The sequence below is a fragment of the Schistocerca gregaria genome, chromosome 1, assembly GCF_023897955.1.
Source record: "Schistocerca gregaria isolate iqSchGreg1 chromosome 1, iqSchGreg1.2, whole genome shotgun sequence".
Lineage (NCBI taxonomy): Eukaryota > Metazoa > Arthropoda > Insecta > Orthoptera > Acrididae > Schistocerca > Schistocerca gregaria.
This window is the reverse complement of record NC_064920.1, coordinates 1045982468-1045996750: the sequence shown is the minus strand read 5'-3', so window position 1 is coordinate 1045996750 and position 14283 is coordinate 1045982468. Positions and strand designations below refer to the sequence as shown.

General features: G+C 40.5%; 1 protein-coding gene and 1 non-coding gene across 3 annotated transcripts; both read left to right on the top strand.

The window, feature by feature from the left end:
* The first annotated feature begins 406 nt into the window (after nucleotides 1-406).
* LOC126313578 (uncharacterized) lies at nucleotides 407-4377 on the top strand. 2 transcript variants are annotated; one of them, XM_049992366.1, is made up of 4 exons: nucleotides 407-456; nucleotides 1228-1631; nucleotides 1703-1907; nucleotides 3819-4377. In XM_049992366.1, exons 2-4 carry the CDS (start codon nucleotides 1233-1235, stop codon nucleotides 4190-4192), a joined length of 978 nt encoding a protein of 325 aa, XP_049848323.1. In that variant the 5' UTR covers nucleotides 407-456; nucleotides 1228-1232; the 3' UTR covers nucleotides 4193-4377. The 2 variants fall into 2 exon arrangements, with proteins under 2 accessions (XP_049848323.1, XP_049848321.1); XM_049992364.1 differs by having other exon boundaries at nucleotides 3813-4377.
* A 5275-nt stretch (nucleotides 4378-9652) lies between these two features.
* On the top strand, nucleotides 9653-9727 carry Trnas-uga (transfer RNA serine (anticodon UGA)). The gene has a single exon. It is a non-coding gene; the product is annotated as a tRNA-Ser (tRNA).
* The last annotated feature ends 4556 nt before the right edge of the window (nucleotides 9728-14283 follow it).

The following is a 14283-nucleotide window of genomic DNA, read 5'->3' as shown; positions in this document are numbered from 1 at the left end:
AACAGCATTTAATCACGCGCACAGTGACAGAAAACGGAAATGGAAATTTATTCTGGCGATTGGCGCGACAGCGCTACACAAGCCACTGTTTGTTGGGTGTATAAGAAGTTCGTCGGTCGGTCGGTGAAATCGCGTACACATGCCCAGTTTATCGGTCGGTCGGTTGGTGTGTGTGTGTGTAGGGGCCTTTAGAAATGCCTATCTTGTAAATATAGCTACTTGCAGGAAAAAAATTGTTATTGGTAGTAAAACCACTAGAAGAAAATGTTCATTTTCAAATGTTTTAACTTCTGTCACAGCGAAAAGGCGTAAGGATAGAATGTAATCCAAGACCACCAATGCCCTCTGGTGCTGGTTTCGTGAATCATACTGCCTCCGATATATTCCGACGTCCGCTGATGACCCCACAGCAGTTCGGCGTTGTAGTTCAGGCAGTCCGTTAAGAAGCAGTGGCAAGTATGTGTATGTGTATGTCTATGGTTATACATTAGTATGGTACGTCAACTGTGGGTGGTGATTAATTATGATATAGATGTTTAATATTATAATTTTAAAATACGCTGGTATTCTTTCAAATTGTAAATGTGTTTACTTCGTCAGATTTCTGTTCTAACACTCCATCTTTTCCATTACAAAACAAATCTGATGGAATTACTCGTATCCTTCCCTTTTTATGTTTGTTATGAAATACAACTGTTCAATAACGAAGATCTTCTCCTGCGAGTTCTTAATGGGGTATCGAAACCTCTTAATCGAGCTCTCAGTTTCGTACTGTGGATAGTACGAAAAGAAACATTAACTGTTCCAGTATAATACCTATTAAACATCTAATAAGGATCTTACGTTTTTTTTAATGCTGAATGTATAACGTACATGTTTCCTCAGTTGTTGACGTTAAGAGATTCTTAGTCAGCGTCCTACCAGTATATCTCAAATGTGACTTGCAAGAAACTATTTCAAAGTATTAATAGGTAGTAAAAACATCTCCTTGCCGTACTCATATTTTTAAAATTATTCCTTGAATGTTATTACAGTGCCAGGGGGCTAAAATCATGGAAAAACAAAATTTCTCAAATCCATCCTCAGTTCTTCATGGCAGTAAGTTTGCCATTGTTTCGTGAATCGCGCCTAAATAGTGACAGTCTTAACACTTAAGCTACTCATTGCACGTGTAATCTTTAATTTTAGCCTTAAAACCTTCACCTCATTGAACAATTTTTGTTGCAGAAGCTATGGCCCAAAAAACTGACCTCGAATTACAGCCAGAACCTCATCCTTCTGTTTCCACAAGCCTCGTGCCAGAAGATAGCACGGAATCTGAAGCGGTTTCTACTCAGCATCGTGACCCGGCTGCAAATGGGCTTAAAACAGTTAACGTTCTGAAAGAGTGGCCTATAATTACCGCTACCGTAAAGAAGGCTGAAGACCTCTACAGGTCGCTGAAAACTTCTAATAGAATCTTCAGCTGGAGCTTCAATCTTGCTGAGAAGTCCGTAATCGCTCTCCGTGAGGGGTCAACGAAGGTTCTGTCAACGTTCTACCCTGCCATACGTATAGCTGACCTAGCCGCCAGCGAGCTGGCGGAAGAAATGCAAAAGAAGCTACCAGTTGTTAGGCAGTCACCTACTGAGGTAACATAACTCATTCCTACATGCTTTGCCAGCAGAGTGAAGATAAATGTTAAGCAGTAATGTTGTTGCAGGTATCGGAGGCTGTAAAAGTGGCATTCAGCGACCTGATTTCTTTGGTCGTTGATAAAATTGAATTTATGGTAAACAGCGGCAAGACGCGGACGCATAACGCGACAAGAAGCGTCGTCCAGATGTACAGGAAGCTGGTGGTCACTCTGGATAAGTGGATGGAAGAAATGGAAAAATACATTGAGGCTAAATCTAAAGGAGTACAAGGTACTTAAGATTCCGTCAGTAAATCTTAAGTCATATCCTAGTTGTAGTTTTCTAGGAAAACATTGTGTGAACAAGTTCGTTTATTCCGTACTTCAGCGATGACTTCGCCACGTAATACAATGTAGCGGTCATAGTTAAAAACTAACGATGTCTCAGAGTTAAGAGATAAGATGGCTTCTCACCAGTCGAAACTAACTATTAACGTTCCCATCTCGGGACGTAATTCTTCGGCTCGTATTGGCATTGTCTTACAAAAGCCTGTCTTCGTTTGATTCCTGACTGAATTTTTTTTGTTCTTTCGGGAGCACACCCGTAGTCTCACTTCATGGGACAAATCTTAATGTCCTCGAAACTTCCAGAACCATGTCGCTCTCTTAGAATGCGACGTAACTGTGGGAGACTTCCGCAATTCAGGTCGTCGTCGTCTCTTGGCTACATTCTTAGTCCACACATATTCAAAATCCCCCTGGTCTTTGTCTTGTCTTAGTTCTCGTGAACAACGCCGCAAATTTAAACTGCGGTGCGAAATTTTGAGACTCTAACTACCACCCGTTGACGTCGTGCCTATGTTTTCCTGATTCTTCAGTCTGTTGGCTGACATATGTAACCATCGTAAGTGGCTGACAATGCAAGACTTGACTTGCATTACTGTCTACAGATCGCAGTACAGCAGTGCGTAAATTTAAAATTTACAAACTTTCCTGAAAGTAAGTTTATAGTAACTTAAATTGCTCAAAGGTGAATTTAATTTTCCTGGTGAGCGTAATACAGCAAACTTCGTTAACTACGAAATCCAGTAGTTTATGCCCGCAATCAACATAAGTGCCTGCTTAAAACCATAGAAATAACATTGAAACGTGACGGTACGTCGCATATTTGGACACTTGGAGTTCGTTACAAAAGGTGTAAATAGTTTTTAAATTATCTTTACGCGACGTATGACAAAACTTAAATTACCAAAACGCAAATATCGATGCAATTACCAAATTTTTTTGGTATAATCTCTAACATAGGCCATAAAGATCAGAATGCTTTAAACTCGCTCCAGTTTTGTTTCGTCTAGAGGTAAGCAGCCATTGTAGTGCTGTCTGGTTTTCTCTAATATGAAAAATCTAATAGATTATTACAAAGTGTATTGACTGATCACTTCTCATGATCGTAACCATAAATTACCAAGTTTCTACAGGACTTGGTAGTGAAGGGAACTCATCTCCCCTAGCTGGATTTGGTCGGCCATTACGCAGACTGTATTTGATTAAAATAGTGTCATACTAAATGTAAATGCGAGACTTTTAAATTTTGATCTTCCATTAATTTCAAAGTTGGAATCAAAAATACATTTCGTTAACTAATATGTATAATACTGAGTTCGGTATGTTTAATTTTGGCCGCCTGACAGGAAACGAAATTCTTTTCAGTTCTGCCTTGCAAATATTTAACAAGAAATACTGAACAGAATTACATTCCGCAAGATATTAATCTTTGCAATTGGCTACATAACCAGTAGCCCTAAACTATTAGTAATTGGTTTTCATAAGAATACCCATATTTTCTTTTCTAAATAGCAGCGCTCTTGCAAACTATTTATTAGAAGGCGGTGAGTCGCGTGCTGTGTTCAAAAATACATAGTACGTTCTTCGAGACAGCCGATGTCCGTACGAGTGTTACCGCGGTATAACTTAAGTCTCGTGCTAACCCACAATATTTAAAGCCATCCCAACCAAAAATCATAAAATATATAATTACAAGAATAAAATAATTATACCGTGATAAACGGCAATATTAAACGTGTGCCTACCGGATGGCACAGAGTTTGGCTCACTTCCTAAAGATAAGATCCTCTACTTAAAAAATTGTAGAGTGACTTAAATGCACGGATTAATCATTAACAAATGTCTTCTGCAGCTCCAGAGGTACAGGAGCAAACATCAGTGACGGAACCACCGCAGATCAACGCTCGCACACTGCCGAGGAAAGCTCTGCATGTCGCCACGAATGTCGCCCTATTTTACGTCGGCGCCACCGTCTGGGTGTTGTCCAGACTGCCCCTCATCGGAGCGTATCTGGACCAGACTCCCTCTCCCGCTTCATCCGAATCAACTTCGCCAGCAAGACAGGCGGAACAGCAGTCCTCCCGCCCGTCCTCCGAGTCATCAACAGCTTCTGCATCAGCAACCACTGTTGTCGCTGCCATAGCGTCCGCTGCCGCCGAAACCGTGGAGAAACTCGCCAGTCCGCCGGTTCAAGAGAGTCTGTCTTCCAAAGCAGAACAGTCTAAGGAATAACATTAAACGCTAAAACTGCGTTTAGTTTTAATCATTCTTTGATAGTACAGTTGTTAAAGTTGAGTTAGTGCTTAATTACACTAACTTCAAGAGGATTGCCTCTTATAAAAAAATTTGAATGCTAATTTAATGTTTAGTAAACAGTGTATAAAACGGCAAATAAAGTATTATTGTTGAGCTTTAAAATTGTTTAAGATTTCCTGAAACTCCTGATTCTTTCCCTTGATTCTTTCCCTAGTTCCCTTAGTGTCAGACCTGAAAGTAATTGTGTGTGTGTGTGTGTGTGTGTGTGTGTGTGTGTGTGTGTGTGTGTGTGTGTGTGTGTGTGTGTGTGTGTGTGTGTTTTTACCTAGAAAATAATTCATATAGTTCTTCCGTCATTTTGGTGTGGTCTTAGTTCTGAACGTAGTGACTGCAATCATTATGCACCACATGGCGGCTTAATAATGTAAATCAAACTGCCAACCATCAGCAGAAATGTGTGCGTTAATAATACCTCTTTTCCTTTGCCAATTAGACATAAAATAGAGTTGACTTAGGAAGCGTCTTGTCCCCACGATCATTCAAATGTTGAAACTAGTTTACGCAGTGGCCATCAAACAGCGCTTGCAGGCCGCATGCATCTCGAATCAAGTGTTCGTGCAGCGCCCGGTTCTCGGCAGTGGTTAGCTAATAGTAAGCTTCTAGCAAATAACAGCAGAATAAAAAAAGTAAACTTGAAGGATTTAAGTGTTTCTTAAACAAGAGCTGTCAAGAGACAATATTTCAATGCATGCTTAATTTTAATATTCCATCAATTCGGCCTTGAACTAAGTGAAGTTTGCCGCCAATGTAAAAACATTGGTATGTAGCTTGGCCACTGTGGGTTTAAAAGTGAGAAGGGGCGGAAATGTCTTCCAATGGTGACAACTCACGACCGTGCGCAACTAGCATCGATCGACCGCTGTAGCACGAGTGTCTGGCACAAGTAGCATGGATTCGTCAATGTGTGTTATAGAGACGGCTCTCTTCAGATGTGGTGCGTGTTTGTAGCAACTAATATGAAATCAAATTAAGCGTTTTGTAAGACAATGCTATGACCGAAAGAATATTTAAAACATGCGGTAAACATTTGTTATCGTGATATTGCAGTCACTTATATCACTAAATTACATTGGTTCCCAACTAATATTAATATCGGTAGGGGAAGGTGTGAATAAGTGACCAGGATGGGAAAAGCGGGTGTTGCCTATCTTTTGCCTTGAACAACCCCAGCGTCTACCGAAAAGTGGTCAGATTAATTATAGTATACATAGACATTGTCAGTGAGTTTGACAAAGGAAGAGTGTACAATTATTTTTCAGTAAAACCTTTTTTTAGCCGTCTAAGGTAAGACAAGTCATTTATATTTTTCTTGTTACTTCACTTGGATGGAGAGTAATAGTTTTTACGTCAATGTTTAAACAACGTCTTTTGACCTACAAATTTAGTTCCCAATTACGTATTCCGCTTTGACAGCTTCTCGTAACGAATGGAACACTAACGCTAACTCGGCGCCCGATAGTGAAAAATTTCCAATGTGTACCCCAGTAAGAGTTAGTTACTTCCAAAAAATTCGCAGCTAAAACTGATTTCTAAACCCTTTAAACATAAAAATGTCATCCACCATCCTCTCTCTTTATGAAAGTTTTGGATTACCAGTAATTAAGATATATTATTTAAAACCGTCCCTGCTCTATTTGACGCAACACAAAAGCCCGATTGGAAGTGTTATGCCGCATCCCCTTGGTATTCTTTCAGATACTGGAGCGTGAAGATGCCTATAATATGTGTCACCAAAATAGTAAACAAACACGGGATCCTGTTGCGATGTCACTGACCACAGTATCCGCTTCGGTACAGAAACTTGATCAGTAATGTAAGCATTCAGAAAAAGGATGTAGTTCCAATTTAAGATATTCTTTTTCAATTAAAAATATTTGGTGTGATAACTTTTAAGATGTAGATTCAAAATTTCTAAATGGTAAGCTATCAATTACCTTGGTTCGGTGAAAATTGAAATTTTCTTTGAATGTCCACCAAGCATCCCCGTCCCCTTTCGTAAGTGGGCCGATGTTTTGTCCTACAGTGTCAGTAGAGGCTCTTAAACAAGGAAGTTTGACGACCACTGATTATTAACGTATGTCGAATTGTTTGACCCCACATTTAAGTTGGTGTGCTTTACCATTATCCAGGTATTCTCCTGATTATACTTTGCTATATTAATTCCTAAGCGATACTCTCACACCATAGAACTTTTATTTCTAGTATGGTGTTAGGTTGTGGGTGCAGCCACAACGTCCGTATATTACACAGAGGCGTCTACAAGGGGGACACACTATCCTACCGGATCTAAGTAGATAATTTATGCATTACAGAACTCTCATGCGTTTCTACAAATGATTACCTGTTCTTCCGCTAAACGACGGATCTAACATTGCCGAGTGTAAGGGGAAACGACGGTGGCTTAACAGAAACTGCAGTTCTATTGTTACGGTGCTCACGAAAATAGTCGCGGCGGAGATCTCAGCATTGTTTTTCACTCTTCGCAGTTGTGAACCTTGGAGAACATTACCGAAATAGAGTGCTCGATCTTTTCTTCGTCACTTTCTTGTACAGAACTTAACACTCTACAGATAGTGGCAGTTTCAACGCCTATTGTATTTTAAACAGTTGCGCTATCTGTCCACATTTCCTACAACACAACCTCATCGTCTGATGCTCAGCTTAATCTAAACAGTAAGTTAGATTTTATATGCACATTGACGACAATTAATGACAGTTATGTTCGTCCTGCCTGTCGGGAATGAGCGTGAGGCTGCGAGCAATGTGGGTTATGGACAGTAGATGCACTTACGTACTGTGCGACAGGTTGGGAATTTGGAGTGGATGTGAAACGTGCTCGGATAGCCGAAACGATGAAGGTGATGGCTCGCGTAAAGCGGAAATTCCGGGTTCGAGACCCGGCCCGAAACAAATATTCGCTTGTCACCATCGAATTTATTTCAGTGCCCAATTGCTGCTACTGTCGGAATTTCAATTTCGTCGAGTTACAATTTGTCTTGGACAAAGTGAATGCATTGTCCTGTAAGTTAGACGATATTAGTGTTAGAGGAAGAGAGTCGGGCGGTGCTGTGGTTGTATTCCCTATACTAACGCAATATTATAGCCATCTTGTGTGAAAGAAGAGAGGGAAAATTGCTCAATACCAAACTCGAAAAGGTGTTGGGGTTTCTTAAACACTATGAGGGCGCAATCCATCGTGATATGTAGCCGCATGGGTATGAATTAAACACCCAGGTTGCTATGGCTACGCAATAAGCTGTCAAATCATTTTTATTCGAACCAAGGCTGTTAAGGGTTGACTCTACCCACCAATTTGAAAGCTGTTTTTAAAGGTTTCCTCCATCAACATTCATTCCCATAATGTAAAAAGACGGTCTTCGGATATACTAATGAAACAGGCCATCGTTTAAAGTATAAGTGAATTCTACTTTCAAAAAATAAATATCTATTGGATAACATTCAGACATCTCAGATAAAATAACGTTAAGTGTATATATTTCTTTGGGCACTGCAGTTTCTCAATGTCGAAAAAGCTATATAAGAAAAGCCATTTTCTGAATCTTGTCTCCTCTTGGATAAATTTCTGCTAACGCCCTTCACATAGCTTATAATTTCTCCTCTAATTTTTGCAATACCCCTGACATATCGTATAATTTAGTGACCGCTTTTGAAAACGTTAAAATATCTTGTTACGCTGTTTTCCAGTATACCACTATTGCAATTGTCAGTCAAATGGTTCAAATGGTTCTGAGCACTATGGGACTCGACTTCTGAGGTCATCAGTCCCCTAGAACTTAGAACTACTTAAACGTAACCAACCTAAGGACATCACACACATCCATGCCCGAGGCAGGATTCGAACCCGCGACCGTAGCAGTCTCGCGGTTCCAGACTGTAGCACCTATAAACGCCCGGCCATTCCGACCGCCAATTGTCAGTCATCATGAGAAATTTTTCTTATGTTTCCAGGTTGCAAACAAGTTTCCGATCACTCACATACACTAGTTTCGTAGAGTATTGCCAGGAGTCATGTGAAGCGACATGTTGAAATATTTTTTGATGACATACCTTTTTTGATGACATACCTTTTTCCTCTAAAATCAGTTTCGATGCCATGTCTGACAACCCATCACTGTATCTTCTCCAGTTCTCTTCTACATATAAACTGATATTCATCCGTCAGGCTTTCTCAGATTTTTAGAAGTTCTGTGCGCAGTATCTTCCCCGTGTGTGAAATATGATTGACTGTCCATCAATAGCCGCGCGGGATTAGCCGAGCAGTCGAGGCGCTGCAGTAGTGGACTGTGCGGCTGGTCCCGGCGGAGGTTCGAGTCCTCCGTCGGGCTTGGGTGTTTGTGTTTGTCCTTAGGACAATTTAGGTTAAGTAGTGTGTAAGCTTAGGGACTGATGACCTTAGCAGTAAGGTCGCATAAGATTTCACACACATTTGAACATTTTTTGTCCATCAATAACTGCGCTGCTTTGCCATTCTTTTCCTCATTGTAAGACCAAAGAAATTTGCCTAGATTCTTTCCTTGTGTTACCTAGATTCTTTCTTTATGGTGTCAGCAACTGGAGTTATCCACATACCGTCCTGAGTAGTTTTCTCGATATTATTTCCGCGTACCTATCCAATGCACTTCATTCAAACTGCAATATAAATGTTTATTCTTTGGAGGTGGAAGTGCTATCGAGGAGGCAGTGAGAAGATAATTTTTAAATCATACAATTAGCACCTTTCGTGATACTGAAACGCATTTTGTTTCTACTATCTCCCAATGCGTCTGGTTGGATTATCTCTATTACGATAATCAGAAGTGGGCTGATCAACACTGCTCAACACTGCTCATAATATCAAAACGCGCTGGTTACAAATTACCATGAATTAGTATGAACCACTTTTCGTTTATTGTTTGTTCTGATTCGAAACAGAACTGGGTTAGTGCCATGAAAATAAGCATGTGCATTTGATTGTTCAAATCTGTGTCACATTAATATTGTAAAAGTATTCTCCTAAATTATTTTCTGTGTTTAAATGTTTTGGCGAATTTCATTTTTTCATTGTATTCGTAAAGTTGTGTTTTAACCGTAGCTAAACGCATTTTCCAAATTACTTCTGTTTCAGAAGGCCTCTAATTGCCTGTCTTTGGGTAGATTCACTTTTTGTCTGTAGTACCAATATTACATAGTCGCTATCAACTTCAGAAATCTCATTCTGGAAACATCCCCCAGGCTGTGGCTAAGCCATGTCTCCGCAATATCCTTTCTTTCAGGAGTGCTAGTTCTGCATGGTTCGCAGGAGAGCTTCTGTAAAGTTTGGAAGGTAGGAGACGAGGTACTGGCAGAAGTAAAGCTGTGGGTACCAGCCGTGAGTCGTGCTTCGGTAGCTCAGTTGGTAGAGCACTTGCCCGTGAAAGGCAAAGGTCCCGAGTTCGAGTCTCGGTCGGGCACACAGTTTTAATCTGCCAGGAAGTTTCAGAAATCTTGTTACAGCCCTTTCTCTGACGTCAGTGAAGTTAAATGTTCTGGTTGGAGTTTGTTCGCGAATCAATAGCAAAGCGATATCGGTGTAATTCCTTTTACGGCCAGTCAGCAAATAATCATCTCTCCTTCTAATGAAACAGAATCAGAAGCAGTAACGAACCAAGTCGTGTACTGGAAAACAGCACTAAAAATAAATATGAGAAGTACTCCTTACAGAAAAAAATATTATGCTTTAAGTAAAAATGCCACCCTTAAAAACTTTTTGTTGGTTAAATGAAACACAGTCGACTACGAACTCATCTGATATGGGACGCCAACTATCGAGGTAAAATGAGGCCAAGGTATATGGAAAAATCTGGATGAAACTGCTTTCGTTTAAGCTGGACGACAGAACTACGTACATCAGTATGGACTGGTGTAAATTTAAAAACTATTCCCAGTACAAATTTCGCGTCTCCAACACTCCGCCATCCATAGGAAAATGTATTGCTCACTGAAACGAATATTTAATCGCAGCTAGTAAACGAGATTATGTAGCCAGATTTTTGTACCCCTGTAAACATAACAAATTTTTTTCCTTTAAAATTAAAATCTAGCTTCGAAAGACAAGTATTCCGTCACATGACGAGCTGAATCATTCCCTTGCTTTTATTTCTGTAAAATTCAGTTGCCTGCAGAAGAAAATAGACCATGTTCTCTGTCACGGATACAGTAATATATTGCAAGTGACCTTTCTGATGAACTTATCCTCAGATTCACCGGAGGTAATTGACAGGAATCGCGAGATGTTTACTGAATCAAAACAGGATTTGAATGATGATTGGAAAGAACGCAAATTTCAGTTTATCGCAGGACGACATCTATCGCACAGGAACGTTCTTAAACAAGGATCATAGGAGATGATGCTTCAATTCTTTATACGCAGTCCAAAAGAATACAGTTCTCGATACGGGTTCAGTAAAGGATTCAGAGGGAGTAACATCAGTAAGGAACATGACCAAGTCTTAAGACGTAATTAAACAGTTTTCGGAATTACATGTTTATTTACTGTGCCTGACATTTTGCTTTGTTGCCTTACTGCAATCAATGAGACTAAACCTTATCATTAAATGGTGGCATACATGAGGAGTTTTGTTTATTGCCGATAGCTGACAGAAACAGGGTTGTTTTTCATTCAGTTTGATAGTGACATTATCTAATATCTTCTGGAGAATACCATTTGCATTCATCAATTACGACCGCATAGATACAGTTCTTGGCTACCATAAATTACTTACCCAACAAAATAAGACTTCAGATGAAACTTCCTAGCAGATTAAAACCGTGTTCCGGACTGAGACTCGAACTCGGGACCTTTGCGTTCCGCTGACAAGTGCTCTACCATCTGAGCTACCCAAGCACGACTCATGCCCCGTCCTCACAGCTTCATTTCCGCCAGTACCTCGTCTCCTACCTTCCAAACTTTACAGAATCTCTCCTGCGAACCTTGCTTCTGTCAATCGAAAGTAGAAAATGGTTCAAATGACTGTGAGCACTATGGAACTTAACTTGCGAGTTCACCAGTCCCCTATAACTTAGAACTACTTAAACCCAACCAATCCAAGGACACCACACACATCCATGCCCGAGGCAAGACTCGAACCCGCGATCGTAACGGTCGCGCGATACGAAGGGACACATAAAAAATAAAATAACAAATAAGTTTTGATACGGAATATAGATAATGATGACATATATAATGAACTCGAATAACTGCGATTGTGATTCCGCATCAGCTGTAGAATATTTCATGAAAATAAAAATTTGTGCAAGATCGGGATTTCCCACCTGTCGCGAAAAGTTGCCGTAAACTACTTCGGCTACCTGACACAAAATTTTCAGTTGTTCTGAAATATTCTGCAGCTAATGCGGAAGTATAATCGCACTTTGCAAATTCACATGTAACTGGTTCTGACTGTCTTAGACACTGCACTGTAGATAGTGACATTACTCTACTCTAACAAAAATTAGAAATTAATTGTCAATAGAGTCAGTTCAGGCCTACCTTTTGAGAAATATGTGTAGTAATGTACTGAGAAGTCCTCATTAATTGAAGGTGACAAACGGAGGAAAATGTGAGCAGTACTAAAAATGTTAAATAGCTACACAAAAAATAAACTGGAACACCTGTCTAATACCGTGTAGGGCCCCCAAAAATATGCGTAAATCCCTCAACAGACGTTGCATGGGCTCAACTAAAGTGTGAAGTAGAGCTGGAGAGAGTTAACACCGTGAATCCTGCAGGGCTGTTCATAAATCCGTAAGTGCACGTGGGGGTGGAGATTTCATCTGAACATAACATTGCAAGGCATCCCAGATATGCTCAATAATGTTCATGTCAGGGGAGTTTTGTGGCAGCGAAAGTGTTTAAACTCAGAAGAATGTTCCTGAAGCCACTCTGTAGAAATTTCGGACGTGTAGAGTGTCGCATTGTCCTGCTGGAATTGCCCAAGTCCATCGGAATGCGCAGTGCACATGAATGGATGCTCGTGATCAGACAGGATGCTTACGTAAGTGTCACCTGTCAGAGACGTATCGTGGATCCCATATCACTCCAACTGCACACTCCCCACACCATTACAGAGCCTACACCAGCTTGAACAGACCCCTGCTCACATGCAGGGTCCTTGGATTCAAAAGGTTGTCTCCACACCCGTACACGTCCATCCGCTCGATACAAATCGAAACGAGACACGTGCGACCGGGCAACATGTTTCCAGTAATAAACAGTCCAACGTCGGTGTTGATGGACCCAGGCGAGGCGTAAAGCTTTGTGTCGTGCAGTCAAGGTACACGAGTGAGCCTTCGACTCCGAAATCCCGTATCGATTATGTTTCGTTCAATGGTTCCCACGCTGACTCTTGTTGATAGCCCAACATTGAAACGTGCAGCAATTCGTAAAGGGCTGCACTTCTGTCACGTTGAACGATTCTCTTCAGTCGTCGTTGGTCCCGTTCTTGCAGGACCTTTTCCCGGCCGCAGCCATGTAGGATATTTAATGTTTTACCGGATTCCTGATATTCACGGTACACTCGTGAAATGATCGTACTGGAAAATTCCCAATTCGTTGCTTCCTCGGAGACGCTGTGTGCTATCGCTCGTACGCTGTCTATAGCAACACGTTCAAACTCACTTAAATCTTGATAATCTGCCTTTGTATCAGCAGTAATCGATCTAATAATACCACCAGACACTAGTTTTATATGGAATTTGCCGATCGCATGGTCGTATTCTGCCTGTTTATACATTTCTGTATTTGAATATGCACGCCTATACCATTTTCTTTGGCCGGCCGGTGTGGCCGTGTGTTTCTAGGCGCTTCAGTCTGGAACCGCGTGACCGCTACGGTCGCAGGATCGAATACTGCCTCGGGCATTGATGTGTGTGATGTCCTTAGGTTAGTTAGGTTTAAGTAGTTCTAAGTTCTAGGCAACTGATGACCTCAGCAGTTAAGTCCCATAGTGCTCAGAGCCATTTGAACCATTTTTTATAATCACTTTATTTGGCGCTACAGTGTATTTTCTATTAATAATATTATGAAGGTAAATACCTTAATCTCACAACTAAACGTACAATCACGGAAAAATTTCTTTACATGTGATCTGACAAAAAATAAATGAACCTCCTGACGATGGTGAAACTTCACGGAAACATTTCTGAGTGTTGAAAATAGAAAAAATTGTGTTTGCTCAAGCCTGAACCATGTTTCCTATTCATAAATTTGAAACCAAACACGAAAAAAACGTGTTATTCAACTTACCAGTAAGTTCTTCCTGTGGAACATTCGTACAGGCTGTGGTTATTAGAGCGCCTGCGGTTAAATAAATACGGCAGTGGTGTCGCAAAGCTCATACAGCATGATACGCTGGAGAGCAGGAATGGCGATTAGCGTTGATTCAACCTTTTTTTTTTTTCACCTCCAGATTAACCTCACAGTTAAAACGGCTCAACACAACCGGTTTCTGAAATAACCGATTTTCGGTTATTTATTGCTATTATTTCCAGTAATAAACGTCGACATAGAACACAGATTGAAAAATTCTAAGACTCCGTCAGATTTTTGCCCTGCATGTGGCTGGATTCGTAGACTCTAAATATCGAACAAAATGTGTAAATAAAAGAAAACTTTGTCCGTCCATAGTTCGCTACTTATGATATGACAGGTTTTATACTACAAAAAAATAATCAGTATTCTACTATTAATTCTATTTTTTTTTAACTCTGCTCAAAAATCATGCTGTACTCGACGATTATACGATGTTTGTACATTAGGAATAGTCAGTGCTAAAGTATGAAAACTCAGGCTGGAGAACTCTGTTTTTGGTGTTAAGTTCTCCATTTCCAAGAGCTACAAGTACTTAAAGGCATATTATGTAGGCACAGCAGGCACTTTTTATTTTCATTATAAACTATGAACGAATTATTGTTTTCAGAAATGAGAGACTACGTATGGCCAAATCTTGGACACTGCATGGGCACATGTG

Bases quoted from the DNA above. Each gene is read 5' to 3' on its own strand.
- LOC126313578 (XM_049992364.1), top strand. From the start codon at position 1,233: ATGGCCCAAAAAACTGACCTCGAATTACAGCCAGAACCTCATCCTTCT. The intron at 1,632-1,702 runs GTAACATAACTC...ATGTTGTTGCAG, and splicing joins TTAGGCAGTCACCTACTGAG to GTATCGGAGGCTGTAAAAGT. The intron at 1,908-3,812 runs GTACTTAAGATT...TGTCTTCTGCAG, and splicing joins TAAATCTAAAGGAGTACAAG to CTCCAGAGGTACAGGAGCAA.